Source organism: Pristis pectinata, chromosome 30, assembly GCF_009764475.1.
Source record: "Pristis pectinata isolate sPriPec2 chromosome 30, sPriPec2.1.pri, whole genome shotgun sequence".
Taxonomy (NCBI): Eukaryota; Metazoa; Chordata; class Chondrichthyes; order Rhinopristiformes; family Pristidae; genus Pristis; species Pristis pectinata.
This window is the reverse complement of record NC_067434.1, coordinates 10,751,926-10,779,318: the sequence shown is the minus strand read 5'-3', so window position 1 is coordinate 10,779,318 and position 27,393 is coordinate 10,751,926. Positions and strand designations below refer to the sequence as shown.

Below are 27,393 nucleotides of genomic sequence, written 5' to 3'. Positions count from 1 at the left end.
TGTCAAATGGAATTTGCTGAGTACTTGTACGAGTCTTGGAAGCACAATGAAGAGATCGAGAAGCTTGCTGCAGAGATGCTCATTTCAATAATAAAGAGCTCATTTGGAAGATCCAGGTTACAAACTCCAGCCTACAATATGTTGAAAATTCCCCAATATTTCATCTGCTACTCAAAGAAAAACAAAGTTACAATTTGCCATTATAATGATGTTTCCACCTACATTAAAATCAGCAGCCTAGGCCCTAAATTCCACTTGCTCCTCCAAACCTCCCTCCAACTCCCGTTCCTTCTATAGGAGAGTCCTTAACACACACCTCTTTGGCCCTCCTCTGTAATTTTTCGTGTAGAGACATGACCAACACAAAGCAACAGGGCAAGAATTAGGAAGCATTTTGTCTGATGATGCTGTTACAAAACACCATTTTATCTCAGCAGTGATTATCAATGCTAAAATCTCCATATAAGTGCATGGCTGTGTTTGAACAACTGGTATGAAGCTCTCTAGATACATAGGGATGTATTGGTGCACACCATACTACACAGCACTTGGCATGACTTTCCAGGATTGAGTAATAAAAGATACGGATTGGAAATTGGTACAACTACTGGGTATAGTGGGCGCTGCCATCAAAGAAACCAGGTCCACTTGCATCTGAAACAGAGGGAAGAAAATAAATACATTCATAAATGTGATTGATGTGGTTTGTCACGGGTGTTGTGACAGAAAATTGGTGGTCTCTATTTGCTATCTTTGAAGATACCGTGCCAGTGACAATTCTTTTCTCAGATAGTTCTAGCAGCAGCATTGAAAACAGATGAGTGTAATGAATGCTTCGTGTGCAAATTTCAAGTAATTTCTCAGCAAAATAAACGTGCATTGCTGGCTTGTTACAGATAATGTGTGGTGTTTATCAACTATAGGTTTCGGTTTTATTTGTATACAGTTTATTAGTCTGGAAGTACCCGACTGATACTAAGAACTCTAGCTGGTCAAAACTCTTAAACTGTGTGTAGAACACACAGAACATATTTAGCCCCTGTTCTTCCCCAGCTAAAATTCCCCAAAGCATAGAAATCTGACTTTGAACCAATTAACAAGAAAAATTGGGAGAAACTATGTCCATTATCTGGGGTGGGGTGGTCAGTAATCAGAGAACATGGGGGAGAAGAGGAGAAACACAGTAGTGGTTTTGATTGGTACACGTAACCTGAAAAGGTGATGGCAGCGGATCCAATAGATAAGACATCTTTATTAGTCACGTGTACATTGAAACACACAATGAAATACATCTTTTGCGTAGAGTGTTCTGGGGGCAGCCTGCAAGTTTCGCCATGCTTCCGACGCCGACATAGCATGCCCACAACTTCCTAACCCGTACGTCTTTGGAATGTGGGAGGAAACCGGAGCACCTGGAGGAAACCCATGCAGACACGGGGAGAACGTACAAACTCCTTACAGACAGTGGCTGGAATTGAACCCGGGTCGCTGGCGCTGTAAGGCATTACACTAACTGCCACACTACCGTGCCTGCCCATTGCTACCGTGCCTGCCCGTTCAAGTCACTTTCAAATGAGAATGTCTAAGGGGAACAAGGAATAGGAACGGAAGTAGGCCATCTGGCCCTTCAAGCTTGCTCCACCATGCACCAAGATCATTAGAACACAAGAAATTCAGAGCAGGAGTAGGTCATCAGGGTCCTCAAGCCTGCCCTGACAAGCCTGCTGATCTATGCTGACTTCAATTCCTCTTCTGTGCCAGTTCCCCACATCTATCTCCACATCAAATATATCTAATGATCTGAGGCAGAGAATTCCAGAGAATCACTATCCTCCGACAGAAGAAATTTCTATGCACGTCAGTTTTAAATAACCGGTCCCTTATTTAGTAGCTTTGTCCCCTTGTTCGTGACTATCCCATGAGTGAAAACATCTCAACATCTACCCTGTCAAGCCTCCTTAGGATCTTATGTATTTGAATATGTTCACCCTTCATTCTTCTAAACTCCAAGGAAGACAGACCCAAACTGTCAAGTCACTCCTGATAGGACACCTCTACTATCCCAGGATTTAGCTTGATGAATCTCCTTTGGATTGCCTCCAGTGATACCACATCCCTTTTGTAGGTAGGGGGACCAAAACCTGGAGACCAGTACTCCAGGTGTGGTCTCACCAACACCCTATACAACTGTAACAAAACCTTTCCATTCTTAAACTCCAACCCCTTCGCAGTAAAGGCCAGTGCCGTTTGCCCTATTAACTACTTGTTGGACCTGCCTGCTGGATTATGGCTGATTTACCTCAGTGCCGTTTTCCAGCACAATCCCCCTTATCCCTTGATTCCCTCAAAACCCAGAGATCGATCATTCTCAGTTTATAATGAACGCAATGACTGAGCCTTCACAGCCATGTGGAACAGAGAATTCCAAAATTCACCGCCCTCTGAGTGAACACATTTCTCCTCATCTAAGTCCTAAATGGCCTGCCCTTATTTTCAGACTGTGCATTTTACTTCTACGCTGCTCAGTCAAGAGAAACATATTCCCTGAATCTTGACTGTCAAGCCCTTTGAGAATTTAGTAAATTACAAAGAGATTGCCTCTCAACCTTCTGAACTCTAGAGAATACAATCCCAGTCTCTCCTCATACAACTAACTTGCCATCCCTGGAACCAACATAGAGAATCTTTACTGCACTCTATTTAACACAGAACATGGAACAGTACAGCACAGGAACAGGCCATTCAGCCCAAAATATCTGTGCTGACCATGATGCCAATCCAATCTAATCCAATCTAATCCCATCCGCCTGCACATGGACTATATCCCTCCATTCCCTGCCTGTTCATGTGCCTGACTAAATGCCTCTTAAATGTTCCTGTTATACATCAAGAACAGAGTAGTGGGACTAACTAGGTAGTTTTTCTATGGAGCTGGGACATGGCGCCAAATGGTCCTTTTCAACAGGGTATGATTCTAATCCTCTTATGACAAAGTCTTTCATCTTTGATTTCTAATCACATGCACAACATAACATTATCCCTTCCTCATAATAAAAAGCAGGTTGTCTGCATCAATGGCTCATCATAACACACTTTCCTTCTTTTTAATCACTCTGCTACTGTTATAGTGCCAGCCCCTGGTTGTTGGCTCCTGCTCAACATTCCTGTTCTCCCAGCTGAGGCTTTCAAGCCCCCCACACGGGCACTTCTCACTTTCTTGGCTTGTGAGTGCTCCAGACTCCCCAATGCCATCTCAAGTTTTTTACACAGAATGGTGGGTGCCTGGAACGCGCTGCCAGGGGTAGTGGTGGAGGCAGATACGATAGAGGCGGTTAAGAGGCTTTTAGATAGGCACATGAATATGCAGGGAATATGGAGGGATATGGACCATGTGCAGGCAGAAGGGATTAAGTGTCATTAGCTTAATTAGTTCGGCACAACATTGTGGGCCGAAAGGCCTGTTCCTGTGCTGTACTGTTCCATGTTCTGTGTTCATGATCGTTCATCACCTGAGGAAATTGGTAAATTGATTCATCATTGTCACATGTACCGAGGTACAATGTTTTGCAAGCCATCCATACAGATCATTTCAGTACACAGTGCATTGAGGTAGTACAAGGGAAAACAACAACAGAATAGAGTGTTACAGTTACAGAGAAAGTGCAATGCAGGCAGACAATAAGGTGCAAGGTCGTAACGAGGTAGCTTGTGATGTCAAGAGTCCATCTTATCGTAGAGGGAACCGTTCAATAGTCTTTTAACAGCGGGATAGAAGCTGTCCTTGAGCCTGGTGGTACGTACTTTCAGGTTTTTGTATCTTCTGCCCAATGGGAGGGGGAGCAGAGAGAATGTCCAGTGTGGGTGGGGTCTTTGATTATGTTGGCTGCCCAACCAAGGCAGTGAGAAGTATAGAAGTCCATGGAGGGGAAATGATTGAAGGCTATTCCTGCAGTGAATAAACACACTTGCAAGGGTAGGGCAGGTTGCTTACTGCAGGGTGTGAAGCTAATCCTCTGCACCCTCCCCAACTCTTCAGCAATTCAATTATTGGAGTCACTGGCAAGTACATAGTCAGCACTGTGTAAACCAAGCCACTTGGGAAATGGAGAGAAATGATTTTGAGCAATGCTTTTGTGATCTGCAAAGCACTGCAGCGGTAGAAACAGATTTAAGATCAATTTTCTAAAGGCAACTAGAAAAACATTTAAAAGAACAAGTGTTTTATGCTGTGCAAACTCATGGCGTGTGCAGCTAATTGGATCTCCTTACTTGCTCATTGGACATGGTTGTTTATTGACTTGGAAATGATTAGATTGCAAGCTCATTGCAGAGAGCAATTCAATCAAGCACATTGTTGTGGGACTGGAATTACGTTCCTCCTGTCCAGCTAAGGTTTCTGCCCTGAAAAGCCTTAGGGAACGAATATATTCAGCAACTTCCTGGTCACTTTCACTGATGTGAATCTCTAATTCTGAGCTTTATTTATTGAGTAGACTTCATGTTCCCCAGTTGCTATAGTGCCTCTGCCCCATTAGCTCAACCATCTGTGTTCCTGGTAAGATAACTACCATGTAGCAACACAATGAAGAGTTTTCCTTTAAAAAACTAGTATACCAGCAATAAGCCAAATGGTCTTCTTTGCTGTTCTATAGTTCGAGGAAACTGCAATGTAGTGCAGATTTTTCAGTGTGATGCAAAATCTTGCAAGCCATATTTTTGAGATTTTTGTATTTGTCCACAGTTCATGCCATTGACATCAGAAGCATTTAGCAGAATGCACTATCTCTACTTCCTTGGATTCAAGACCAGCTCTGGACATAAGCACAACATTCAGCTAGACACTCCAGGGCAGTACTGAGGGAGTGCCGCACTGCCAGGTCTAGCATGTTTCAAATGAGTTGTTCCAGTCCTGGCACTCACAGGTGGACAGGAATGGCCCCACGGTGATTTGTCAGTCAGATAATGGTGAGATATCAGTAGCCACCTGCAGTTTCGCCCATAGTTCCCAAATACCAAGATCAGACATAAAATAAAAACGGAAAATGCTGGAAATACTCAGCAGGTCAGACCACTTCATTGGGAAGAGAAACAGAATCAAAAAGGGTAATTCCAGTATTTTCTGTTTTTATTTTAGATTCCTAGCATCAGCAGTTTTTTTTAATTTTCAACATGATCTTTGCTATGTACATCTTCATGTGGGCATCTGTCACCAGACATCAGATATAGAGAAGCAGATCATTGTACAGCACCCAGTTGGCTTTATCACAGTTGGATTTGAATTTGCAGAACTTTGGGACAGCGCAGTGGTGCAGCCTGTAGAGATGCTCATAGCTCTAACAACTCGGGTTCAATTCTGACCACTGGAGTGATCCCGACAACGTGCTCTCGACAGCGTGCTCCCAACAGCGTGCTCCTGAGAGCGTGCTCCCAACAGTGTGATCTGTACAGTAGGCTTAGAACAAGTGGGCTTACAACAGTGGGTTTAGAACAGTGGGTTTACAACAGTTGATTTACAACTGTGGGTTTATAACAGGTTGCTAATAAATGCACAATCCCAGCTGTCAATCCCAACTGCATGCCCCCAACAGTGTGCTCCTACAACCTACTGACAGCAGCCGGCTCTCAATATGTTCCCAATGGTTGCTGCCATCAACACAGTTCCAAATATGTACATGCTTAATGGTGTGCTTCCAACACATACTCTCGAAGGCACCATCTGAACAGTGTGCTCTTAATCGCGTGCTCCCAATATATTCCAGCAACTTGTTGATCTACCCCTTCTCTAGCTACATTGTATGAAAATTCTCCACATGGGAAAGCCCTCCAATTACACTGCTGGAGAGCTCACATATGTTTTGACACACTCCACGGAACACTCTGCAATACAGATATACTGTACATTCCCAGTAATCTTTTTCAAATGCTAACTCAATTCTGCATGGTCCTACAAACATTCAGACTTCTTCCAAATACGCACATGCACCCTCCAACACACACCCTCCTGAAATGTAAATATATCCCTGTTTATTCATTGTTGCAAGGTTTAAATCCCACTACATTTCCCCCAGTGACGCTCCGAGAGTACCTTCACCAGAAGAACTGTAGTGGTTTAAGAATACAACTTACGACCACCTGAAGGGTAATTAGGGGTTGGGAATAATTGGCAATGATTCCCAGATCTCAAAGAATGAATAATAACAAAAGCTTCAAGGGACTCATATTCACTTGATCCTCCAATGGAGTGAGCACATTCCCAGAGGTTCCTTGTTTGCAAAGACTACAAGCAGAGGCTAGTTGTATATAACTGAAAATCAAAAAAGTGCAGATGCTGGAAATCTGAAGTACAAACAGAAACACTCAGCAGATCAAGCAGCATCTGTGGAGAGAGAAAGGTCAATAATCCTTAGTGTATGTGTTAAATGTACCCTTTATAATCCTGGTGTTTGGTTTTGCTACTAGTTCCCAACTCACCAGCCTGAAGGGAACAGTGTCATCATGGGAGAAATCTATTTGTTAACTCCGTGATGTCCTTGCCCACATCCGAGCTCACTGAAAATACAACAGAGGATCCAGTCATTGTTGACCTTGTGCAGACTGGCTGCTGCATTTCTTACCTTATTCCAGTGATCATATTTATCAAGGGTTTCATTGGCTACAAAGGACATTGAGACATCCCAACGTGTCATATGGACACTAGTCTCTCTTACACCAGGCCCCAGAATGAAACGAGATGACATCATATGTGATCTCCATGTCCTGTGCATCCCAGATTCAGACCAATGGTGGAAGTCAAGAAATAGATTGAGCCGAAATTATTTGGAGTTGAACCTGTGCTGTAACTTACAGATTTCTACCACTAAGAGTATCTTAATTAACCAAAAGTGCAGTCTGATAACATTGAATTGAAGTGACTTTTATAGTAATAAAACTATCACTGAAAATGCCATTGGACAGAGCATTTTATTTCTTCCTTTGCCTGATGAATGTAGCAGAACTGACACCAACTACTCTCATTAGAATCTTATCAGCATTTATTTTTGTTCTCTCTTAGTCAAAGTGTTTAACCTATTTATATCCCATGCTTCCTATTAAATGCTTTATACTCCACCCAAAACAGCTTGGGTAAGTTCCTCTTTTTCTGCAGCAGGAACAAAAGACAGAATATGAAACATCTAAATTTCAGTTTGACAGTCACACAGACTGCATTGTAAAGTCAGCACACCAACATCTTCAGCAGCTACTGAATATTCAGAGAGGTGGGTGTTTGTATCACAGATAGTGGCATTAAGGTTAGATAATTCTAAAACATTATTACAGTATAACCTCCATATAACAAGCTTTGTTTTGGTGCTTTGGATATACCGTGGGTATTATAATAGAGGACAATGTTTGTATTCCACTATGTATATATATATCATGTTGTTAGATTCTTTAGCTTTATTACTTTTATTAGATTGTATTAGATTTACAAAGCGAAATTAATGGATTAAATGACGGGCTGAGCTGTGGCAAATGGATTCTATAAGGGAAGTGTGGAATCATGAAAATCAGTGTCTACAGAGCCATAACCCAGTGAGTCATTGTCTGTGGAACTGTATATTAGGGAGAGTCAATGTCTGTGGAGCTACCTAAGTGAGAGTCAGTGTGTTTGGGACTTGTCGTTCAGGGAGAGTCAGTGCCTGTGGAACTATACCCCAGTGAGAGTCAGAGTGTGTGGGACCCATTCCCCAGGGAGAGTCAGTGTCTATTAAACTGTACATGAGAGTCAGTATGTGTGGAACTAATGCAGGGAGACCAATTATGCACGGGACTCATTCCTCAGGAAAATTCAGGTGTGTGGGACCAAAACCCCGAGAGATCGCTGTTGTGTGTGGGACCTCTCTCTCAGGGAGAGTTGTGTGTGGGCCTGATCCCCAGAGAGAGTCTTTTCTTTTTCAATCTTTTTATTAGTTTTCAAATTAATACAGATTAATATATCAATGTTTATACATGTAATACAAAGAGATCAGGAGAACAATCATGACATGGATAATCATAAAGAACAATAAAGTATAAAAAAAATCTGTAGATCCAACGATCTGTTAGTGAATGAATATAATATAAAAGAAAAAGATTTATTATAAAATATAAAAGAAAGAAAAAAATCCCCAAAACAATAAGAAAAATTATAAACAATATATCAAACCAAACTAAGCTAAAGAAAAAATAATTAAAAAAAACAAAAAAAAACTGGACTAGAATTTCACAATAGAAACAGAGCAATATTATGTCGTCAACTCCGTTCCTCTAAATTGAAAGGTTATTATAAGGGGATCTACATCATGTGAAAATATTGAATAAATGGACTCCAAACTTCCTCAAACTTAAGCGAAGGATCAACAGTGCCACTCCTAATTTTTTCCAAGTTTAAACATGATATAGTTTGCGAGAACCATTGAAAAGTAGTAGGGGGTATTGGATCCTTCCATTTAAGCAAAATGGATCATCTGGCCATTACTGTAACAAAGGCAATCATACGGTTAGCAGAGGCAGATAGATGGCCAGATTCTATCCTTGGTAAACCAAAAATTGCAGTGATAGGATGAGGTTGTAAATCAGTCTTCAAGACAGTTGAAATAATGTTAAAAGTATCTTTCCAATATTTTTCCAAAAGAGGACAGGACCAAAACATATGTGTCAAAGAAGCCACATTCGATTTACATCTGTCACATATAGGATTTATATGTTGATAAAAACGAGCTCGCTTATCTTTTGACATATGGGTCCTGTGAACTACCTTAAACTGTATCAAAGAATGTCTGGCACACGTTGAAGATGTATTAACTAAATGAAGAATTTTCTTCCAAGTCTCTGTAGGTAAAGATGTCTGGAGTTCACTTTCCCATTCATTCTTAATTTTGTCCAGTGGTTCTGAATGAATTTTCATAATTAAATCATAAATTATTGCTATCAAGCCCCTCTGACAAGGATTAAAACCAAAAATTTTTTCCATAATTTCAGTTTTGTAAGGTGTGGGAAAGAGGGTAAAGTAGCTTTTAAAAAATTTCTAGTTTGCAAATATCGAAACAAGTGTGATCTAGGTAAATTGTATTTGTTAGACAATTGTTCAAAAGATGAAAAACAGTTATCAGTGAATAAATCACAAAAACATACTATTCCCTTCCTCTTCCATATGAAAAAAGCTGAGTTAACTCTGGATGGATGAAAGAAAAAAATTAGATTGAATGGGACTTGATAGATTAAATTTATTCAATCCAAAAAATTTACGAAATTGAAACCATATTCATATTGTATGTTTAACAATTGGGTTAATCATATCTTTACTTAATTTGGTAAGTGCAAAAGGGAGTGGAGCTCCTAAAATAGAAACTAATGAAAATTCAAGTACTGATTGGGACTCAAGGTGTACCCATTTGGGGTGTTGAATTACATCTGAATCTTGTGTCCAAAAAATTAAATATCTAATATTGATTGCCCAATAATATAATCTAAAGTTAGGCAAGGCCATACCACCATCCTTTTTTAGTTTTTGTAAATATTTCTTACTTAGCCTTGGGTTTTTATTCTGCCAAATATATGAAAGAATTTTAGAATCAATGGTGTCAAAAAAAGATTTCGGAACAAAAGTTGGAATCGCTTGAAATAAATATAAAAATTTTTGTAAAGTATTCATCTTAACCGCATTAATTCAGCCTACCAATGATAGAGACAGTGGGGACCATTTAGTAAATAATTGTTTAAAATGGTCAATTAAAGGCAGTAGATTAGCTTTAAATAAGTCCTTATGTCTCTTAGTAATTTTAACACCTAAATACATAAAATAGTCAGTTACCAATCTAAAAGGTAATTGGCTATAAATTGGGATTTGCATATTTAATGGAAAAAGTTCACTCTTATTAAAATTTAATCTATAGCCAGAAAAAACACTAAACTAATCTAATAGTGATAGTACTGCGGGGATAGATTCCTCCGGATTAGAAATATAAAGTAACAGGTCATCTGCGTAAAGAGATATCTTATGAATCTTCTGTCCATGAGTAATACCACATATATTTGAAGAATCCCGAAGTGCAATAGTCAAAGGTTCTAAAGCAATATCAAATAATAAAGGGCTTAATGGGCAGCCTTGTCTAGTACCTTGAAAAAGCCTAAACAAAGGAGATCTTTGATTATTAGTAAGTATTGAAGCCATAGGTGCATAATAAATCATTTTAATCACAGATATAAGTTTAGGACTAAAATTGAATTTTTGAAGGGTACTGAATAGATATTCCCATTCGACTCTGTCAAACGCCTTTTCAGCATCTAGTGAAACAACACATTCTGGAATTTGGGATGAAAGGGTATATATAATATTCATTGATCTCCTGATGTTAAGATGTAGATAACAATTCTGAATAAATCCTGTCTGGTCTTCAGAGATAATTTGTGGAAGAATCTTTTCCAATCTAAAGGCCAGATCCCCAGAGAGAGTCAGTGTATATGGAACTGTACCTCAATGAAAATCAGTATATGTAGAACTACCATCAAGAGATTAATTGTGTGTGGATCCCATCATTCGGGGAGAGTTGGTATGTTTGGGTGTTCTGTCCCCTTGGGAGAGTCAGAGTGTGAGCCTCTGCTGTGTAGCGAGTGGGGTTTTATGGCTCCAGCACTCTCAGCGTGCTCCCTCTGCCATGCCTTGCCCCAATTATCCCAGTGTCAGAGGGAGGCAGTAATACTTTTGGCAGAATGTAAATGTCCCTCTGACAACAACAGTACTGAATGGGGAACCATTGTTAAATGATTGGCAATCCAGTGGTGGGGACCTGCTCTACAAATTGTAGACTGAGCAGTGGGGATGGGCATTGGAGAAATCATTTCGTATCCATGTGTTTGAGTATCGGCGAGGCAGTTTTCTGTTAGGTGAGGGCCACATAGTGGAAATCAAACTGAGGTGAAGACCTTTGAAGAACGAGGGATTCCAAAATTATGTAATTGCTAATTTCACTTAGGATGAGGGTAGCTTATAAAGTGGTGTTAAAATTGTTGCCCAACATCTGCATTATATCGAGGTTGCACTGTGTGCAGAACTGGATCCTAAGTCCCAAGCTGAATGACCTTCCAGCTGTTTATCATTACTTGTAATTCTCGCACGACCAAAAGTTAGCGATGGATCGTATTTTCATGTGTTATTTCTCTCTATCCTGAAAGCTTTTTTCACTGGTTTCAGTTGATATCTAAAATACTAGCAGAATAACCACAGATACTTTGTTGAATAGACTGTAATATTTGTTGAGTTTGCTGGATATAAATTAATAGCTGTGATTTATTAGCTGCAAAATCCTTGGCGACACTGAGGTGTGAAAAGTGTCATAAATTCACTGAAAATCATTCTGTGTTTTCATTTATTCCATACATCCTGAGGCTTTCTTCTCTGTCCTGTTTTCTATGGACAAGGAAGGAAGACACTTCAGCCTATCGAGTCTATGCCAGCTCACAGAGCAATCCCGCTCCCCAACTAATTTTCCCTGTAACCTATTCTCCCCACATTCCCATCAATTCCTCCCAGATTCTACCACTCACCTACACACCAGGGGTGATTGATAATATCCAACTAACTTGCTAACCTGCATGAATTTGGGAGGTGGGTGGAAACCGGAGCACCCACGTAGGGGGAGCATGCAAACTCCACACAGACAGCATCAGAAGTCAGGATTGAACCCAGGTTGCTGCAGCTGTGGGGAAGCAGCTCTACTGGCTGCATCTCTCTACTGCCCTTTTATCATCTTTTAATATATCCTACAGTGGCTGAGAACATTTCCTTTCTCTAGGTTTCTATCTTTTCTCTTTACCTGAAGGAGGCAGCTCCATCACCAAAATGTTCCTTTACAACAGTGGACAAGCTGTTGAGGCTGAGCCCAACCATGGTCTTGTAGCTCCTTAGCGCACCAGGCTAACAATCAGGAGACAGAGCACTAAACATAAAATGGTCGAAGTTATCATAGTGTTACTCTACTGAGGTAGTGATTCAAGAACCGAATGGTTGAAGGGAAGTAACTGGTTTTGAACCTGGTGGTGTGGGACTTCAGGCTTCCGTACCTCCTGCTGCGAGAAGATGGCATGGCCTGGATGGTGGGGATCTTCGACGATAGATGTTGCCTCCTTGAGGCCAGCAACCAAAAGCAAATTTCTCTCCCTATCAGGAAGATTTAGCAGGAGTTTATTTAAAAGATTCTATGAGGGAGGGGTAATATCTCTTAACAGCAAATTAGTTGCATTATAGAGTTAATTTGGTCATGCTACTCCTGTAGCTCAGAGCTGTACTTGCATGGGATAGGATTACCAACACTCCAGGGTTCTTCTAGAGACTCCAGAGGTGAAGGATTAATCTCCAGAACATACTACTAGCGACCCAGGAGTAAGATGATAGGGGTATAAAGCTAAAGTTTATCTTTTTATTCTCTTTGAAGACATCAAGGAAAGAGGTTTATAAAATTGTTTTGTTTCAGATTTCTGGGAGCAGAACTTCATGCTCACTGAACATGCAATCTAGTAGACTTTGCACCTAGACTCTCATTAACTTCAATGGAACACATTTCAGAACCCAATCGTTGTTCATGCGGGTATATGTGAGGATGAATTTCTACTCCTTAGCACCTGCTGTAATTTTCTAATTTCACAGGAGACAAGACGTATCAGAAAAACAATTAGATTTGATTTCAAACCAAGAGCACTTTGTGATTAATGCCTATAATTTTTGCCAACATCTGAATAGTAGCACATTAACTAAGTAAGATGATGGCATCATTTCACGTTGTTTGGAAACATCCCAAAGCGATAGCGTCCTATAGGTAGTTTTCTCTTCGACCTGCCCCTGAGTTCAAGCTGTCTGGGTGAGGTAAAACTATTCAGGGTTCACAGAGCAGCGCAGTTCAGAATAATTTCAAAAGTTTAATTAAGATGATAAAATGCCAAAAAAAATTTTAAAATATAAACACAAAAATTAAAAATAATGTTTTACAAGAAACTACATGATGCAAAATACTACAGAATATTGTACAATAATGTGACTTCTGTACTCTTACCTCTTATACTCTGTACTCGACTGACCTTACATAGTTTTAACCCTCAACTGTAACTGAACTTCAACCCTCTAACTCTAATTCCGAATGCAACACACCTCAGTGATCATTGAAAGGCATCTGTCCCCACCTCCATCCATGATTCCCTTTGAATGTTACTTGCATGTACAGTTACCTGTGACTCTAGATGATTTACAAGAGGCAATGTGTCAGGAAGACAACATCCATCATCAGGGACATTCACCATCTGGACAATGCCCTCTTCTCGGTGCTGCCATCAGGCAGGAGGTACAGGACCCTGAAGACCCACACCTCAAGGTTCAACGATGGCTTCTTCCCCACTGCCGACAGGTTCTTGAACCGACTTGAAAAGCCCTGACACTACCTCGGATTACTTTTTTCTTCTCTCTCTCAATCTTGCACTAGTGTCATTATGTTGATTTTGTTGTTTATTTTGCACACATGTAGGTTACGAGGAGGAATTTCTTCAGCCAGAGGGTGGTGAATTTGTGGAATTTATTGCCACAGAAAACAGTGGAGGCCAAGTCATTGGGTGTATCTAAGGCAGAGATTGACAGGTTCTTGATTGGTAAGGGGGTTAAAGGTTACGGGGAGAAGGCGGAAGAATGAGATTGCAAAAAAATCCGCCATGATTGAATCGTGGAGTGGACTCGATGGGCCGAATGGCCTGATTCTGCTCCTATATCTTATGGTCTAATTTTTGTTAACTTATGTTTGTCCTCGTCCTGTAACGTACTGTGCTGCTGCTGCAGGAAGCTAATTTTCTTGACATTTATACCCTGCGTACGTATGCCCATGACAACAATAAACTTAAACTTTTGAACATAACTCATCCCAGTGATCAATTGGAGGAGTCTGTATCAAACCTCTCTGCATCTCCTTGCAAGTTCCAAAGCTTGGCCAGAACATTTTGTGTTTTATTATACAAATATACACCCTTAAAAATCTGATTGACATCCCCCAGTTTGCACTGAATCATTTTATCCTGTTTGTGTGTTGTGTCCATAAATATGCCAACTTAAATGATGTCATTCTGTTTGATGTTTGACTAACTTTATATAAAAAAAGTTTTGAGCGGGAAAAGTTCTGGTGAATGGATTTTACTCCGGTGAAGATTCTAGTGTTTAATACTTACAAATTCTGCTGGGGACAAGGCCAGACTTGGTCATAACAAGGTTGTTACTTATGCCTTGACTTGCAGATCTCACTGCTGGACCATTGGGGTTCAGAGAAAGAGGCATTTGGTTAAACTCCTACTATTTGAGTCTGTATAAACAGCTCCTTCAGCACTTCCTTTCAGCTCATGACTTCACAATATGCTGCGATGGTAATTTTGATCAAATTTTAGTCGATGTTGGTTTAAAAAGTGCATGTGTGGGAGACTGGCTTGGGCACTTCCCTCTGAGGCAAGCCCCACCGTAGATTGGTTGATTACAGCACTTGGGTTAACTAGGGGAAAAATCAGTCAAGTGATGCACTTCGGAAGATCAAATTTGAAGGCAGAATACAAGGTTAATGGCAGGACTCTTAGCAGTGTGGAGGAACAGAGGGATCTTGGGGTCCACGTCCATAGATCCCTCAGTGTTGCCACGTAGGCCGATAGGGTTGTTAAGAAGGCGTATGGTGTGTTGGCCTTCATTAGTCGGGATATTGAGTTCAAGAGCCGTGAGGTAATGTTGCAGCTCTGTAAGACTCTGGTTAGACCACACTTAGAGTATTGTGTTCAGTTCTGGTCACTACATAGTAGGAAGGATGTGGAAGCTTTAGAGACAGTGCAGAGGAGATCTACCAGGACGCTGCCTGAATTGGAGAGCACGTCTTATGAAGATAGGTTGAGTGAGCTAGGGCTTTTCTCTTTGGAGAGAAGGAGCATGAGAGGTGACTTGATAGAGGTGTACAAGATGATAAGAAGCATAGACCAAGTGGACAGTCAAAGACTTTTTCCCAGGGCGACAATGGCTAACACAAGGGGACATAATTTTAAGGTGATTGGGGGAAGATATAAGGGGGATGTCAGGGGTGAGTTTCTTACACACAGAGTGGTGGGTGCATGGAACGCACTGCTGGCAGAGGTTGTGGGGGGCAGATACATTAGGGACATTTGAGAGACTCTTAGACAGACACATGAATGATAGAGAAATAGGGGGCTATGTGGGAGGGAAGGGTCAGATAGATCTTAGAGCAGGATAAAATGTTGGCACACCATTGGGCTGAAGGGCCTGTACTGTGCTGTAGTGTTCTATGTTCTATGTTCATCCTCATTATTGTCCAAGGACTTCCTGCTGGAGAGGATATAGTAGGTGAGAATGATATCTGTGTTAGAAAAACAGACACTCAGCAAGTCAGGCAGCGACTGTGGAAAGAGAACCAGAGCAAACATTTTAGATGAGACACCCTGTCAGAACCGGGAAAGAGATAAAGAGAAAGGTGGTTTTAAGTTACAAAGAAGGTGGTGGGGAGGATGAATAGGAAGGAAATGTCTCCGATATTGTTTTGTTGTAATACTGTTCAAAGAGGAAGTCTGCCATCCTCATCCATTCTCTTCTGTATGTGACTCCAGGTGCACACTGTGTGGTCGACTCTGGAATAGCCTAACAAGCCACTCAGTCAAAATAGTTCACCCCACCTTCTCAAGAGACATTTAGGGATGGGATATAATGCTGGCCTGATCATCAAATCTCAACCGTCATCAGAATAGACAGAAGCAACAATGTTTTACTCTCTTACCATTTGCATAATCACCTGAGACCAGCAACTATCATTTCTCTTTATCAGTCCTGCCATAGGTCATTCATCTGTAATAGTGCCATAGTTTGTTCTCTCTCTACCAGCACAGCCTGAGCTGCTGGTTATTCCCACAGCTCTGCATTTGTAACTTTTATGCTCTTTTGTTTGTGTTCCCTCTCTCCAATAGCCCGCATTTCACAGCTTTTATGCCCTTTTGTTCCTCATTAACTTATCAACCAGATGACTTCATCGATAGCTTATCCCAATGGCAAGACTAGCCTCACCCTATCAGAGATATCCCTTTGTCTTTTCCCTCCATCCCTTACCTTGCCCACTATTTAAAATGAACATTTTCTCTATTTCCCAATTTTGACAGTCTTTGACCTGAAATGTTAATTTATTTTCCCTTTCCGCAGATGCTGCCTGACCTACTGAGTGTTTCCGGCATTTTCTGTTTTTATTTCAGGTATCCAGCATCTGCAGGTTTTTGATTGTTATTAGAATCCTTTTGATATTGTTGAGTTAAAATCCAGGAATGAAGACAAAACTGCTCAGAGAGGTTCACCACAAGCCTCCCAGGGCAACGAGGACCACAATAAATATGGTCCCAACAACACTGTCTGAACTTTGTAGAACAAAAACACAGAGACTGGGCCGATGATTGTGGATGTAACTGGGGGGGGGGGGGGGGTTTGTAGATTGAGAATGGAAAGGAAAGGGAAGGATTGATTAGGAAAAAATGGGTCACCTTGTTGTTGGAGTTATCGAGCTATACCCAACTGAATTGACTCAAAGAAGAGTAAGGGGGTTGCCTAGGCAAACATCTCAGAGATGATCTGGTCACATTTCACTGCGCGTGGGAGTTTGCTGTGCAAAAGAATGGCTGCTGCTTTCCTGTAATAACACAGTGAGAACATTAAAAGCGTGCTTGGATGTCCCTGTAGGAAGTAAAAGGTGCTATATAAATGCAAGCCCTTCTTTCTTCCATTGGAAGATCAGCACACGATGCTTAAAGAGTTTGCATGTTCTTGCTCCTATTCATAAACCAGTTTATTCAGCAAACTGACAGTGGGTATCTTCAGGGCACACAGCAGGTTCTGCAATGTTCTTCACACATCCCAGAAAAAAAGCCTCAGACAATCATAAATGGTAGATTCCTGGTAGTGTAGGTGATAACGGAATTAGGGGAAGTTGATGGGAATGTGAGAGGGAGTAGGTTATAGAGAAATAAGTGTGGGAGTGGGAATGATGGAATTGCCTTGAGAGCTAGTATAAACTCAATGGGTCCAGTGACCTCACTTCTATGCAGCAAGAAAATAGGGAAAATAAATGTTTGAGAAATGTGTTTTCTCGCCACATAAACATTATCCCAAGATGCCTTAAACTCCATTGTAGAATTGTAATGCTATCAGAACCTTGCAAAATTCAATTGATATCCTTATTTGGGGATTTTTGTAAAGACTTAAATTAATAATTTAGCTTTGGGCCAAATGATAAATTTCAGTGGTGAAAATTAATTGGATGCTAAAGTTTTTCAAACAAGTATGCACATTATGCCTGATTTAATGAAACATTGTGGTAGAGATAACCATTTGCAGTGATGGATTCAGTTCAATGTTTACATTGGTTCAGTTTCCTAATCCTGAAATATCTTGTTGCCGCCAGCCCGCTCGAAAAGCATGGTGATGGGCGAGTCAATGCGACCCTCCAGCAGACCCTCGTCCCCCAGTCTCCAGGAACGGGTCTTGAAATCGGGATGGTTGAAGAAGCAGCGAAGCATCATGAAGAACTGGCAGCAACGGTGGTTTGTGCTGAGGGGAGAGCAGCTCTACTACTACAAGGATGAGGAAGAGAATAAGCCACAGGTAGTGCAAGCTGTTATATCTTCATGAAGTCTCTTGCCTGTTTTACTTTGATCCTGTTCAATACCCATCCTAGTCAAAGCTGGTCAACCATCCTTGCACCTCACACTAACAATCCACATTTTTACACTGGTGGATTATCAAAGCATACGATGAGTAATCAGACATTTATAATTCACGCGTTAGTGTACCAGTTACTGCAAGTTATTTTCCTCCCTATTTCTTCTCAGCCTTGTCTCACGGAAGGGGTCAGCTAGTTGATCAGTTCCCACACCCCCTGCTTTTGTGGTGATACATGTTGCTTCTTCCTGCCTTGCCCTCCCCCTCTCTCCTCCCAAGGAGACAGGCTGCATATCAATATGGTCAATAAGGTTACCTTACTGTTTCAGAAGTGTTCTCTCTGTCAGAAAAATCAAAATTGTTAAAGATACGTGCTGTAGAGATTTAATCATCAAGCAGATCTTAATTATAGGCTTCACATTTTATAAAGTAATCATAAAACTGAAACAAGCATTGATTCATGGCATAAAACATGAATTATAGGATTAACAACTTACTACCATCTGATAAATATATATTACTTTATTTTTGTATTATTACTGGAAGAAAACATTTTTGTCATCAGATATTGTTAGCAAGATAATGTGAGGTTATAGAAGTAGGAACATAACATAGTTCTGTTTTTCCATTAGAGAGCAGTGTAACCCACACCATGGGCATGGATACATTGCCACTTATAATTGATACCAACTGAACAAAGCAATGACCTAAAAATTCCATCATGGAGGGGAAGGTTTGTGTGCTACCAGAATGCCAGTAGTGTTCTTCTACTCTGGAAGTTGTGCTCTGTTTCAAGGTTAGTAAAGGATATCCAGACTCTCCTGTTCTGTTGCTGCGTAGTTCAACACATTCATCATCAGCCAGCTTGGTTCTCCTTTAACTGGTTGGCTTAATGTTCTCTCCCACTTCTGTCCTGACCCTCCTTATCCGTGTTTAACTGAGCCACTGACCCAGCTCAATCACCACCCAATCTTCTACTGACTTTGCATCAGACCAACAGCCTCCCAACTCCTGAAACTATCTCGGACCAACCATCCCGATGTTGGCCTCATCTACCCCAACCCCATTCCCCACCACCAGCCTGGTTGACTTCACCATTGGCATTGTAAAGGTGATGCCAGGGTGTGAGGGCTCTGGTGTGTGCCCTTCTCCTGTCCCCACATTAGGATATCCTTTTAGGCCCTGTACAATTTCTAGCACAACATTTTTCATTCACTGTTCCAGTTTTCCAACATACTAAAATGGAACGGAAGGACAATTCCTGCTTGGAGAGACAATTTCCATTAGTGGGAAACACAGAGAACATAATTGGAATATTAGAAATTCACAGGTTCTCCAGATACCCACTCAATCCACAGCACATACAATACTGGAGACGCTTGAGACTACAAACGCTGGAATCTGGAGCAACAAACAATCTGCTGGAGGAACTCAGCGGTTCGAGCAGCTTCTGTGGGAGGGAAAGGAATTGTCGACGATTTGGGTCAAAACCCTGCATGCAGTTAATGCTGCTGTCTCACAGCTCCAGAGACCAGGGTTCATTCCTGAGCTCCAGTGATTTCTGTGTGGAGTTTGCACACTCTCCCTGTGACTACATGAGTTTCCTCCCAACGATGTACTTGTATGTTAACTGGTGAGTGTAAATTACTCCTTCGTGTAAGTAAGTAACAAAGAGCCAAGTTGCAGAGCCACTGAGAAATAATGTGGGGGAGGGGTTGATTGTTCTGTTGGGAGCTGGCATGGACTCAATGGGCCAAATGGCCTCCTTCTGTGTTGTAAATGTAAGCAAAATTGGAAAAACGTTTCATTGTGACTGAAAGAGGAGTCAGAGGGACCAAGAAACCAGCAGATCCAGAGAGGCAGGAAGCATATGAATTGTTGAAAAAAATACTTCTTTGGAATCATGGCTGATCTTCATGCCCATGAAATCCTCCCGAGGTGGGGACCGTGTGTAAAGTGGGGCAGGGTAAATACACAAGGGGCCCCACTGATCCAGAGGGTTTATGTGCAGGTCTTACTGTATGTTTGAATGTGTGTAGCACATCTGGAAGCAGTCAAATCGAGGTGCCTGCACATGTCTTTGACCAGATGTGAGGAACGTTCTGTACAGCAGTTTCTCATTGGGTGATCATAAACACTTGATCTCCTGTCACCAGCAAAAGATTCACCCACATGTGTTGGGTTGGTAAGTCATAACAGTCCCACTTGCCACAGAGTACAGCTGTTGTTACTGAGCTCCATTATCACAGAAAATGTCATTTAAACCAGGTCCTGTTCCCCAGATGGCAATAAATTGGTAAGATGCTCTGAAGTTTATCCTTCGAGTTTTTACTCTTCCTCTGCTGAAGCTGGGGGTGGAAGTGGAGGGAGTGGAATCAGTGACCTTCCAGCAGCTCAGTTACATGGGCAGTGAACACATTGACAGCCACCTTCGACAGGTTGCTGGATGTTGTGATTAACACAGCAAGACCTGACCTCATCTTCATCCAGTGGACGCCCACACACAAAGGCAGAAGTATGAGATGTTCAAATCCAAGGGATTTTCCGGCCAAGAGCACTCACTTTAGAATTTAAACAGTTTTATTCTTCTTTATTCTATTTTCAGGATCTGGTGTCATTGGTTAGGCCAGCATGTATTGCCCAACCATAACTGTCCTTCTGGAGAACCAGTGTAGTAATGACACGACCAGTTAGCTTGTTGGATCATTTGAGAAGGCAGTTAACAACATTGCTATGGGTTTGGAATCATATACAGGCTAGATAGTGTAAGGACAGCAAACTTCCCATCCTGGCCGACTGTCTTTGCAGTCAGTAGGTTTGCTATCTGTACATCAGACCACTAATTGAGGAGTTTGTGTGTGTGTGTGTGTGTGTGTGTGTGTGTGTGTGTGTGTGTGTGTGTGTGTGTGTGTGTGTGTGTGTGTGCGCACAGTGTGAGTGTTTGTATGTGTGCAGTGTGCATGATTGTATGCGTGTGTGGGCAGTGTGTGCGCGCACGCAGTGTGCTTTCTCGTGTGTGTATATGCGCTTTTGTTCACATGCGTTTGTGCACAGTGTGCGTATTTGTGTGTGTGGAGTATGTGTATGGAGTGTGTGCACTGTGCATGTTTGTGTGTGTGGAGTGTGTCTCTTGAATGTTCTTACAACAACGATAAATCTGACTCTTAGGACTTTAATGGCACCCTAAGTACCACATTGTCACCGTTAGATTCTGAATATATTTATTGATTCATTTTTTGACTGTGTTTATCAGCATTAAGCAAAGTGCTACGGATCTTCCTTGCAGGTGACAGATGTCATTCTTTCCTTATATGAACATCTCTATAGCTCTGGAAACAAACTGCAAAATGTGGTGAACATATTCTCTCATATCCACTTCCCTTTTTTTCAAATCATCTTCCCCAAGCATTAACACTGCATGCTGCCAGAGAGCAAGTGTCCCTGATGAGAGCCCTATGCAGACATTGCATTATTGACTTAACATTGTCAAGTACTGAAGCTATTTAAAGCTCCAGCTCCTAATGGGAAATAATATTCACCAGTATTGATTAAATTACTGATAAATAAATAAGGGGCATTGAAATTCTGTTATTTTGAGAAAGAAATTGATTTTTTTAGACGTAAGTATTGACCTTGTATTAGAAGTCTGAATATCGAACATAGAACACCACACAGGACAGGAACAGGACCTTCGGCCCACGATGTCTGTGCTGACCATGATGCCAGTTTTAACTAATCCCATCTGCCTGCAGTGGTCCATATCCCTCCATTCCTGCCTGTTCATGTGCCTGCCCAAATGCCTCTTAATGTTGCCATCATATCTGCTTCCACCAACTCTGCTGGCCTTGATATCTTCTTTAAACTTTCCCCCCTCTCACCTTAAAACTAAGCCCTCTGGTATTTCATATTTCCACCCTGGGAAAAGGACTCTGACTACCTACCCTATCTATGATTTTACCTACTGGTCACCCCTCAACCTCCGGTGCACCAGAGAAAACAATACAAGTTTGTCCAACCTCCCCCTGTAGTTAATATTCTCTAATCCAGGCAATATCCTGGCGAACCTCTGCTGCACCCTCTCCAAAGCCTCCACATCCTTCCTGTAATGTGGTGACCAGAACAGCAAACAAATGTAGCCCAACTAACGTTTTAGACAGCTGCAACAAGACTTGCCAACTTTTATACTCAATGCCCCGACCAATGAAGGCAAGCATGCCAGACGCCCTCTTTACCACCCTATCCACTTGTGTTGCCACTTTCAGGGAGCTATGGACTTGCGCCCCAAGAACCATCTGTACATCAATGCTCCTGAGGATTCTGCCATTTACTATATACTTTCCTCTTACATTTTACCTCCCAAAATGCAACATTTTTATTCAGATTAAACTCCATCTGCCATTTCTCTGCTCATATTTCCAACTGATCGATATCCTGCTGTATCCTTTGACAATTTTCCTCACTATCTACAACTCTGCCAATTTTTGTGTTGTCTGCAAATTTATTAATCAGCCCACCCACATTTTCATCCAAATTATTTATATATATATATATATATATTTTTATTTTTTTTATTTATATATATATATATATATATATATATATATCACAAGCAACAGGATCTGCAGCACCTATCCCTGTTGAACACCACTGGTCACAGACCTCCAGTCAGAATAACACCCATCCACCACTACCCTCTGTTTTCTATGGGCAAGCCCATTTTGAATCAAATCTACCAAGTCACTGTGTATCCCATGTACCTTAACCTTCTGGATCAGCCTACAATGAGGGACCTTGTTGAATACTTTACTGCCACTGCCCTATCCTCATCAATCATCTTTGTCACCTCCTCAGAAAACTCAATCAGGTTTATAAGACATGACCTACCCTGTATAAAGCCATGTTGACTATCCCAAATCCCTACAAATGGAGGGCGATGTGGGAGGGAAGGGTTAGATAGATCTTAGAGCAGGATAAAATGTTGGCACAACATTGTGGACTGAAGGGCCTGTACTGTACTGTAATGTTCTAGGTTTTCCAAATGTGAGTAAATCCTGTTCCTAAGAATCTTCTCCAATAATTTCCCTGTCACTGAAGTGAGGCTCGCCAGCCTAGAATTTGCTGGATTATCTTTATAGCCCTTCTGAGGTATCCAGCTATTCTGGACTGGAGAACCACATTGGCTGTTCTCCAGTCTGGAATAGCTGGATACCTCAGAGAGGTGAGCTGCCAGATCAGTTTCCAACATTTTCAGGTTTTCCTTCAGACTTCCATCATCTCCAGTTCTTTTGATTCTCTATCAGTAGTCATCTGATTGCAACTTCCGCTTATTTCCATACTGAGAGCTGGCATGTTCATTATTGCTTCGCAAACCCTGTATGGCATCTAAAGAAACTCTAAATGTATCACAAATGAATGCTGTTTCTTTCACTCGCTCCCTATTGGCAAAATAAGCAGCACTAAAGAACATTCACTACTTCATTTCACCAATGATCTCCAACCTTCCAAAAACAGCCCTGGGTTAATTGTAGAATATTTAACGGCTGTGCTGTCAGTTGTTGCAACTGCATTAATGAATAATTACATTGCAGAATAAAGTGGAACCTTGTCTAGTTAGTTCTTATCCATTTAATTTTCCTTTTGGTGGTAGTTCATTAAGTCTGGGGTGGGACATTGTTTTGTTTTGCCATTTGGTTATTACAATTGTTGCATCACAAGAAGTACATTTCCCTTCTCCCCATCAATGAGGCAAAAGAAACCCATAAAAGACACAAATTACAGATGAAATATGGGAAATTCTTTTCTGAGAGGCAGCCAATGGCGTGGCCAGTAGAGCTGCTGCCTCACAGCTCCAGCCACCTGGATTCAATCATGACCTCTGGTGCTGTCTGTGTGGAGTTTGCACGTTTTCCCTGTGACCGCATGAGTTTCCTCCGGGCTCTCTAGTATCGGAATTGGTTTATTATTGTCACTTGTACTGAGCTACAGTGAAAAACTTGTCTCTCATACTGTTCATACAGATCAATTGAGGTATTATAAGAAATAGGAGCTTATAGATCCAATTTCCGGGCATGTCTTTGAACAAGTTTTTAGTTGCATGATTGCCCTTCCTCTAAAATCTTCTTATTTGACTTGACGTCCACACAGTGTATTGAGGTAGTAAAAGGTAAAACAATACAGAATGCAGAATAAAGTGTAACAACTACAGGGAAAGTGCAGTGCAGGTAGACAATAAGGTGCAGGGCCATAATGAGGTAGATTGTGAGGTCAAGAGTCCATCTTATCATACTAGGGAACCGTTCAATAGTCTAACAGGATAGAAGCTGTCCTTGAGCCTGGTGGTATGTGCTTTCAGGCTTTTCCTCGCACATCCAAAGACATGCCGGTTGATAGGTTAATTGGCTGCTGTAAATTCGCCTTGTGTGTAGGTAAATGGTAGAATATGGGGGGAGTTGATGGGTATGTGGGGAGAATAAAATGGTGTTAGTGTAAATGAGTGCCTAATAGTTGACACAGACTCAGTGGGCCAAAGGGCACGGTTCGGTGCTGCATGACTCGATGACTCTCTGAGTCTTAAAGAAAAGCTTAGAGCCTTTTGCAACTGATGAGCAATCAAAGCACTGGAGAACTCTAGTCACCAGTGTGATGAAGAAAGTGTGACCCTAAACCTGGACACAGCAAAGTCCTACAAACAAAAAAAATAGCAAGAAAATCAGTTAATGGTGATGTTGATTGGGGGTGTTGTGGGGAAATGGGGCAAGAGGGAGCCGGTGCAGTGTGTCTGGTCCTGTGTGGGGTTGATGAGCCCAAGGATGTGGGTGCTTATTCCACGTCCCGCAGTCCTATTGTGGTGCTATGATGTGGAGTCCAGCCAGTGCCCAAAGATGGTGTGATCCAAGTTCACCTGTGGCACTCCAAAAGATGGATAGGGAATTGTCATGATCCCATCGATCCTTAAGGTGGAAGGAACCTCTGGGGTGCAAGGATAGTGCCCAATCAAAATTTCCAAATGACTTAGAGATTGTCATTAATGTGTTTTATTACAGAACTAATTCCTTTTCAATTGTATAATGCTGAAAAAGAAATAACTTCATGCAATCAAGTACTAGCTAATAAAGTCCTTGTAAAAGTGATGGTGCAAAACAAGTTTTCACTCACAGAGACAAAGTCACCTGGATTAGAATTGATTCTGTTCAAAATAGCTTCTCTTGCAACAATGCTTCCAAGTTATTTATTGACTCTCTGGTGCAGAGATAAACAACAACTTCTCAGCTATCCCCCTTTTCTCTGTCTCTGAATACCAAATATAAATCTGACATTGTGGTGTTCATATCCTTTTCGTGGCTTCGTTGGAAGGTTTGATTTGGCCACTGCCTTCCTGATGTGGGTAACTCTCCTCTTCCGTCCTGGCAGATTCCTCTTTCATGGAGAGTGAAGGAGTACTGACATCCAGGGCAAGATTACCCTGTGTCATATTTTGTGATTTGAACATCTGACCCAAGATAAGGAGCAGAGCAGAATCTGGGAAAGAGACAGCACCTTAACTTGTCATTTCTCATCCCTGTTCATTATTTTCCACAGAACCCTAAATCTATCATTCTTTGGCCATTACAGCTGAATATAGTATTTACTGTGAAAATCCTACAACTATGTTCCTGGGAATGCTTGGCGTTCAGGAAATAATACTCTTTCAAATTTGCCCAAAAGTGACAAGAGATATTTGGCTGCCCTCAAACCTTTCCAGACTGAGAGACATTAATTTTCCCCACTCTGTAAATCTAGAAAAAAACACTTCATCCTTCCAAAGGTAATTCACACCTTCTAATTTGCATCTTTTAAAAGGAAAATATTAAATAGGATCTTTTTTTCATCTGACTGCTCTTGCAGATAAACCAAAGCCTGTCTGCTCTGCACTTGCATTGTCAGCACAACAATCTGCAAAAATGCAATCAACCACTGACTCAGAGTGACTGCATCTTATTTATAGAGGCCCACCTGGAGCTTGCTTCCACATCAGTAGTAATGCACACTTACATACAAAGACTTCAAGATGGGAAGACACCCCAAGGCACTTAATCAGCAATGAGTGGACGTCAAGTCAAATGAGAAAATTTTAGAGGAAGGGCAATCATGCAACTAAAAACTTGTTCAAAGACATGCCCAGAAATTGGATCTATAAGCTCCTATTTCTTGTAAGTAATTTATACAAGCTAAATTGCAATTAAAGTTTCTTAACTGTAAAATCGATATCTTGCCTTAGTTTTTAATAATCGGCATTATGGCAAAAGATTCATTGGAGTTCTCTTCACTGATTGCAACCTTTTTGTTCAAATCAATTATGACTGGATACTTGTGATCACTGGCCTCTTGGTCAGCCTGCACATAGCATTGGTGTGGGGCCACTCATGACTCTGGAGTTAGTTGGGCCAGACCATCGCGTAGGTGTTGGCATGGCACAGAGAGTGTGTATTCCACTCCCAGCTTCCTTCCACTCTCCCTCCCCTCCAACACCCCACTGTGCTTTTCTGTCGTGGCACAATGGTTAAATTATTGGACTAATAATCAAGAGAACTAACTTTAAATCCAAGTGAAAATGTAAAAAAAATGAACAAGCTACCAGATCCTAACTCTAAAATCTCCAAAAAGTATATTTGACGTGTCTGAGATCCTTGCTTTCTATGACAGATTGTAACTGCACTAGTTATAAATTCACACTTGGGTGAACTCTAATATAATCAGTAGGACATGTATATAATTACAGTTGCAGTCATGGCAGGTTGAGTCCCATTGCATTCGCATTGTAACTATTCCTTTCCAAGTGCCATACTTAAATAAGAAATGATGCCAATGTAATGAAAACTTATTTAATAAGTCAATAATTTTTGTTCAGAGCTATTTTTAATTTGCATTGCAGACTGAGTTGACAGTTTAGTGAGCTGTGATAGCTTTTTTAAAAATTGTTTATCAGTACCCCTAAGCAGTATATATAATGCATAAGACAGCACATATTTGGCATTTAATGTACCAATTTTCTAATAAAGTACTTTGATCTGGGATCTGAAAAGCAGGCAAAACTTTTCTTCCAATTTATTCCTCAGCCATGCTCAGTGGCAGGGGTAGTCACCCTACTGATCTCTTTGTGAAAGGAATGTGCACATTGAGAGTCACAACTGTGTCAGACTGACAAATGCTTCACGCAGTTATACAACCACAGGTGGATGCTTGTGGGAGAAGGGTTGCTTGCCATTGAAGTGGTTGGAATGTGCAATTAAATAGCTGTTGTGTACCTGTTACAACACAGTAATCTGATCTCTGTACTTCACACACAATCCCAAACAACTGGGAACGAAACTTGTTATGGCTGTCACATGACACTCTGAGTAAGATCACAATCTACAAATTATTCCCCTTTTTAATAACACAAACACGGTGTACTTCTGCATGTCTCCGTCTCAGAATATATTTACAATGTAATTGTGAGCCAGAGCCTGACAACAGAGATTTGAATTGCACCTGGGCAGAGCCTTGTTCACCAGCCAGACCTCTTCACAGTTGGGAAGTGGGCATCCCTGGCATGGCCAGGATTTATTGCGTCTTTGGTTGCCTTAAGAATACCTTCTCCGGCAATTTATTTCAGCCGAGAGGGCAGTGACCAGAGTCAA

At 41.3% G+C, this 27,393-nt stretch overlaps 1 protein-coding gene across 1 annotated transcript in view; it reads left to right on the top strand.

The window, feature by feature from the left end:
- The window catches only part of LOC127584571 (rho GTPase-activating protein 22-like), a 370,172-nt gene that overhangs the window by 43,699 nt on the left and 299,080 nt on the right, over positions 1-27,393 (top strand). The window contains exon 2 of the mRNA XM_052041345.1: positions 17,478-17,677. Within this exon, the coding sequence (XP_051897305.1) occupies positions 17,478-17,677 (200 nt within the window). The remainder of the gene's footprint in view (positions 1-17,477; positions 17,678-27,393) is intronic.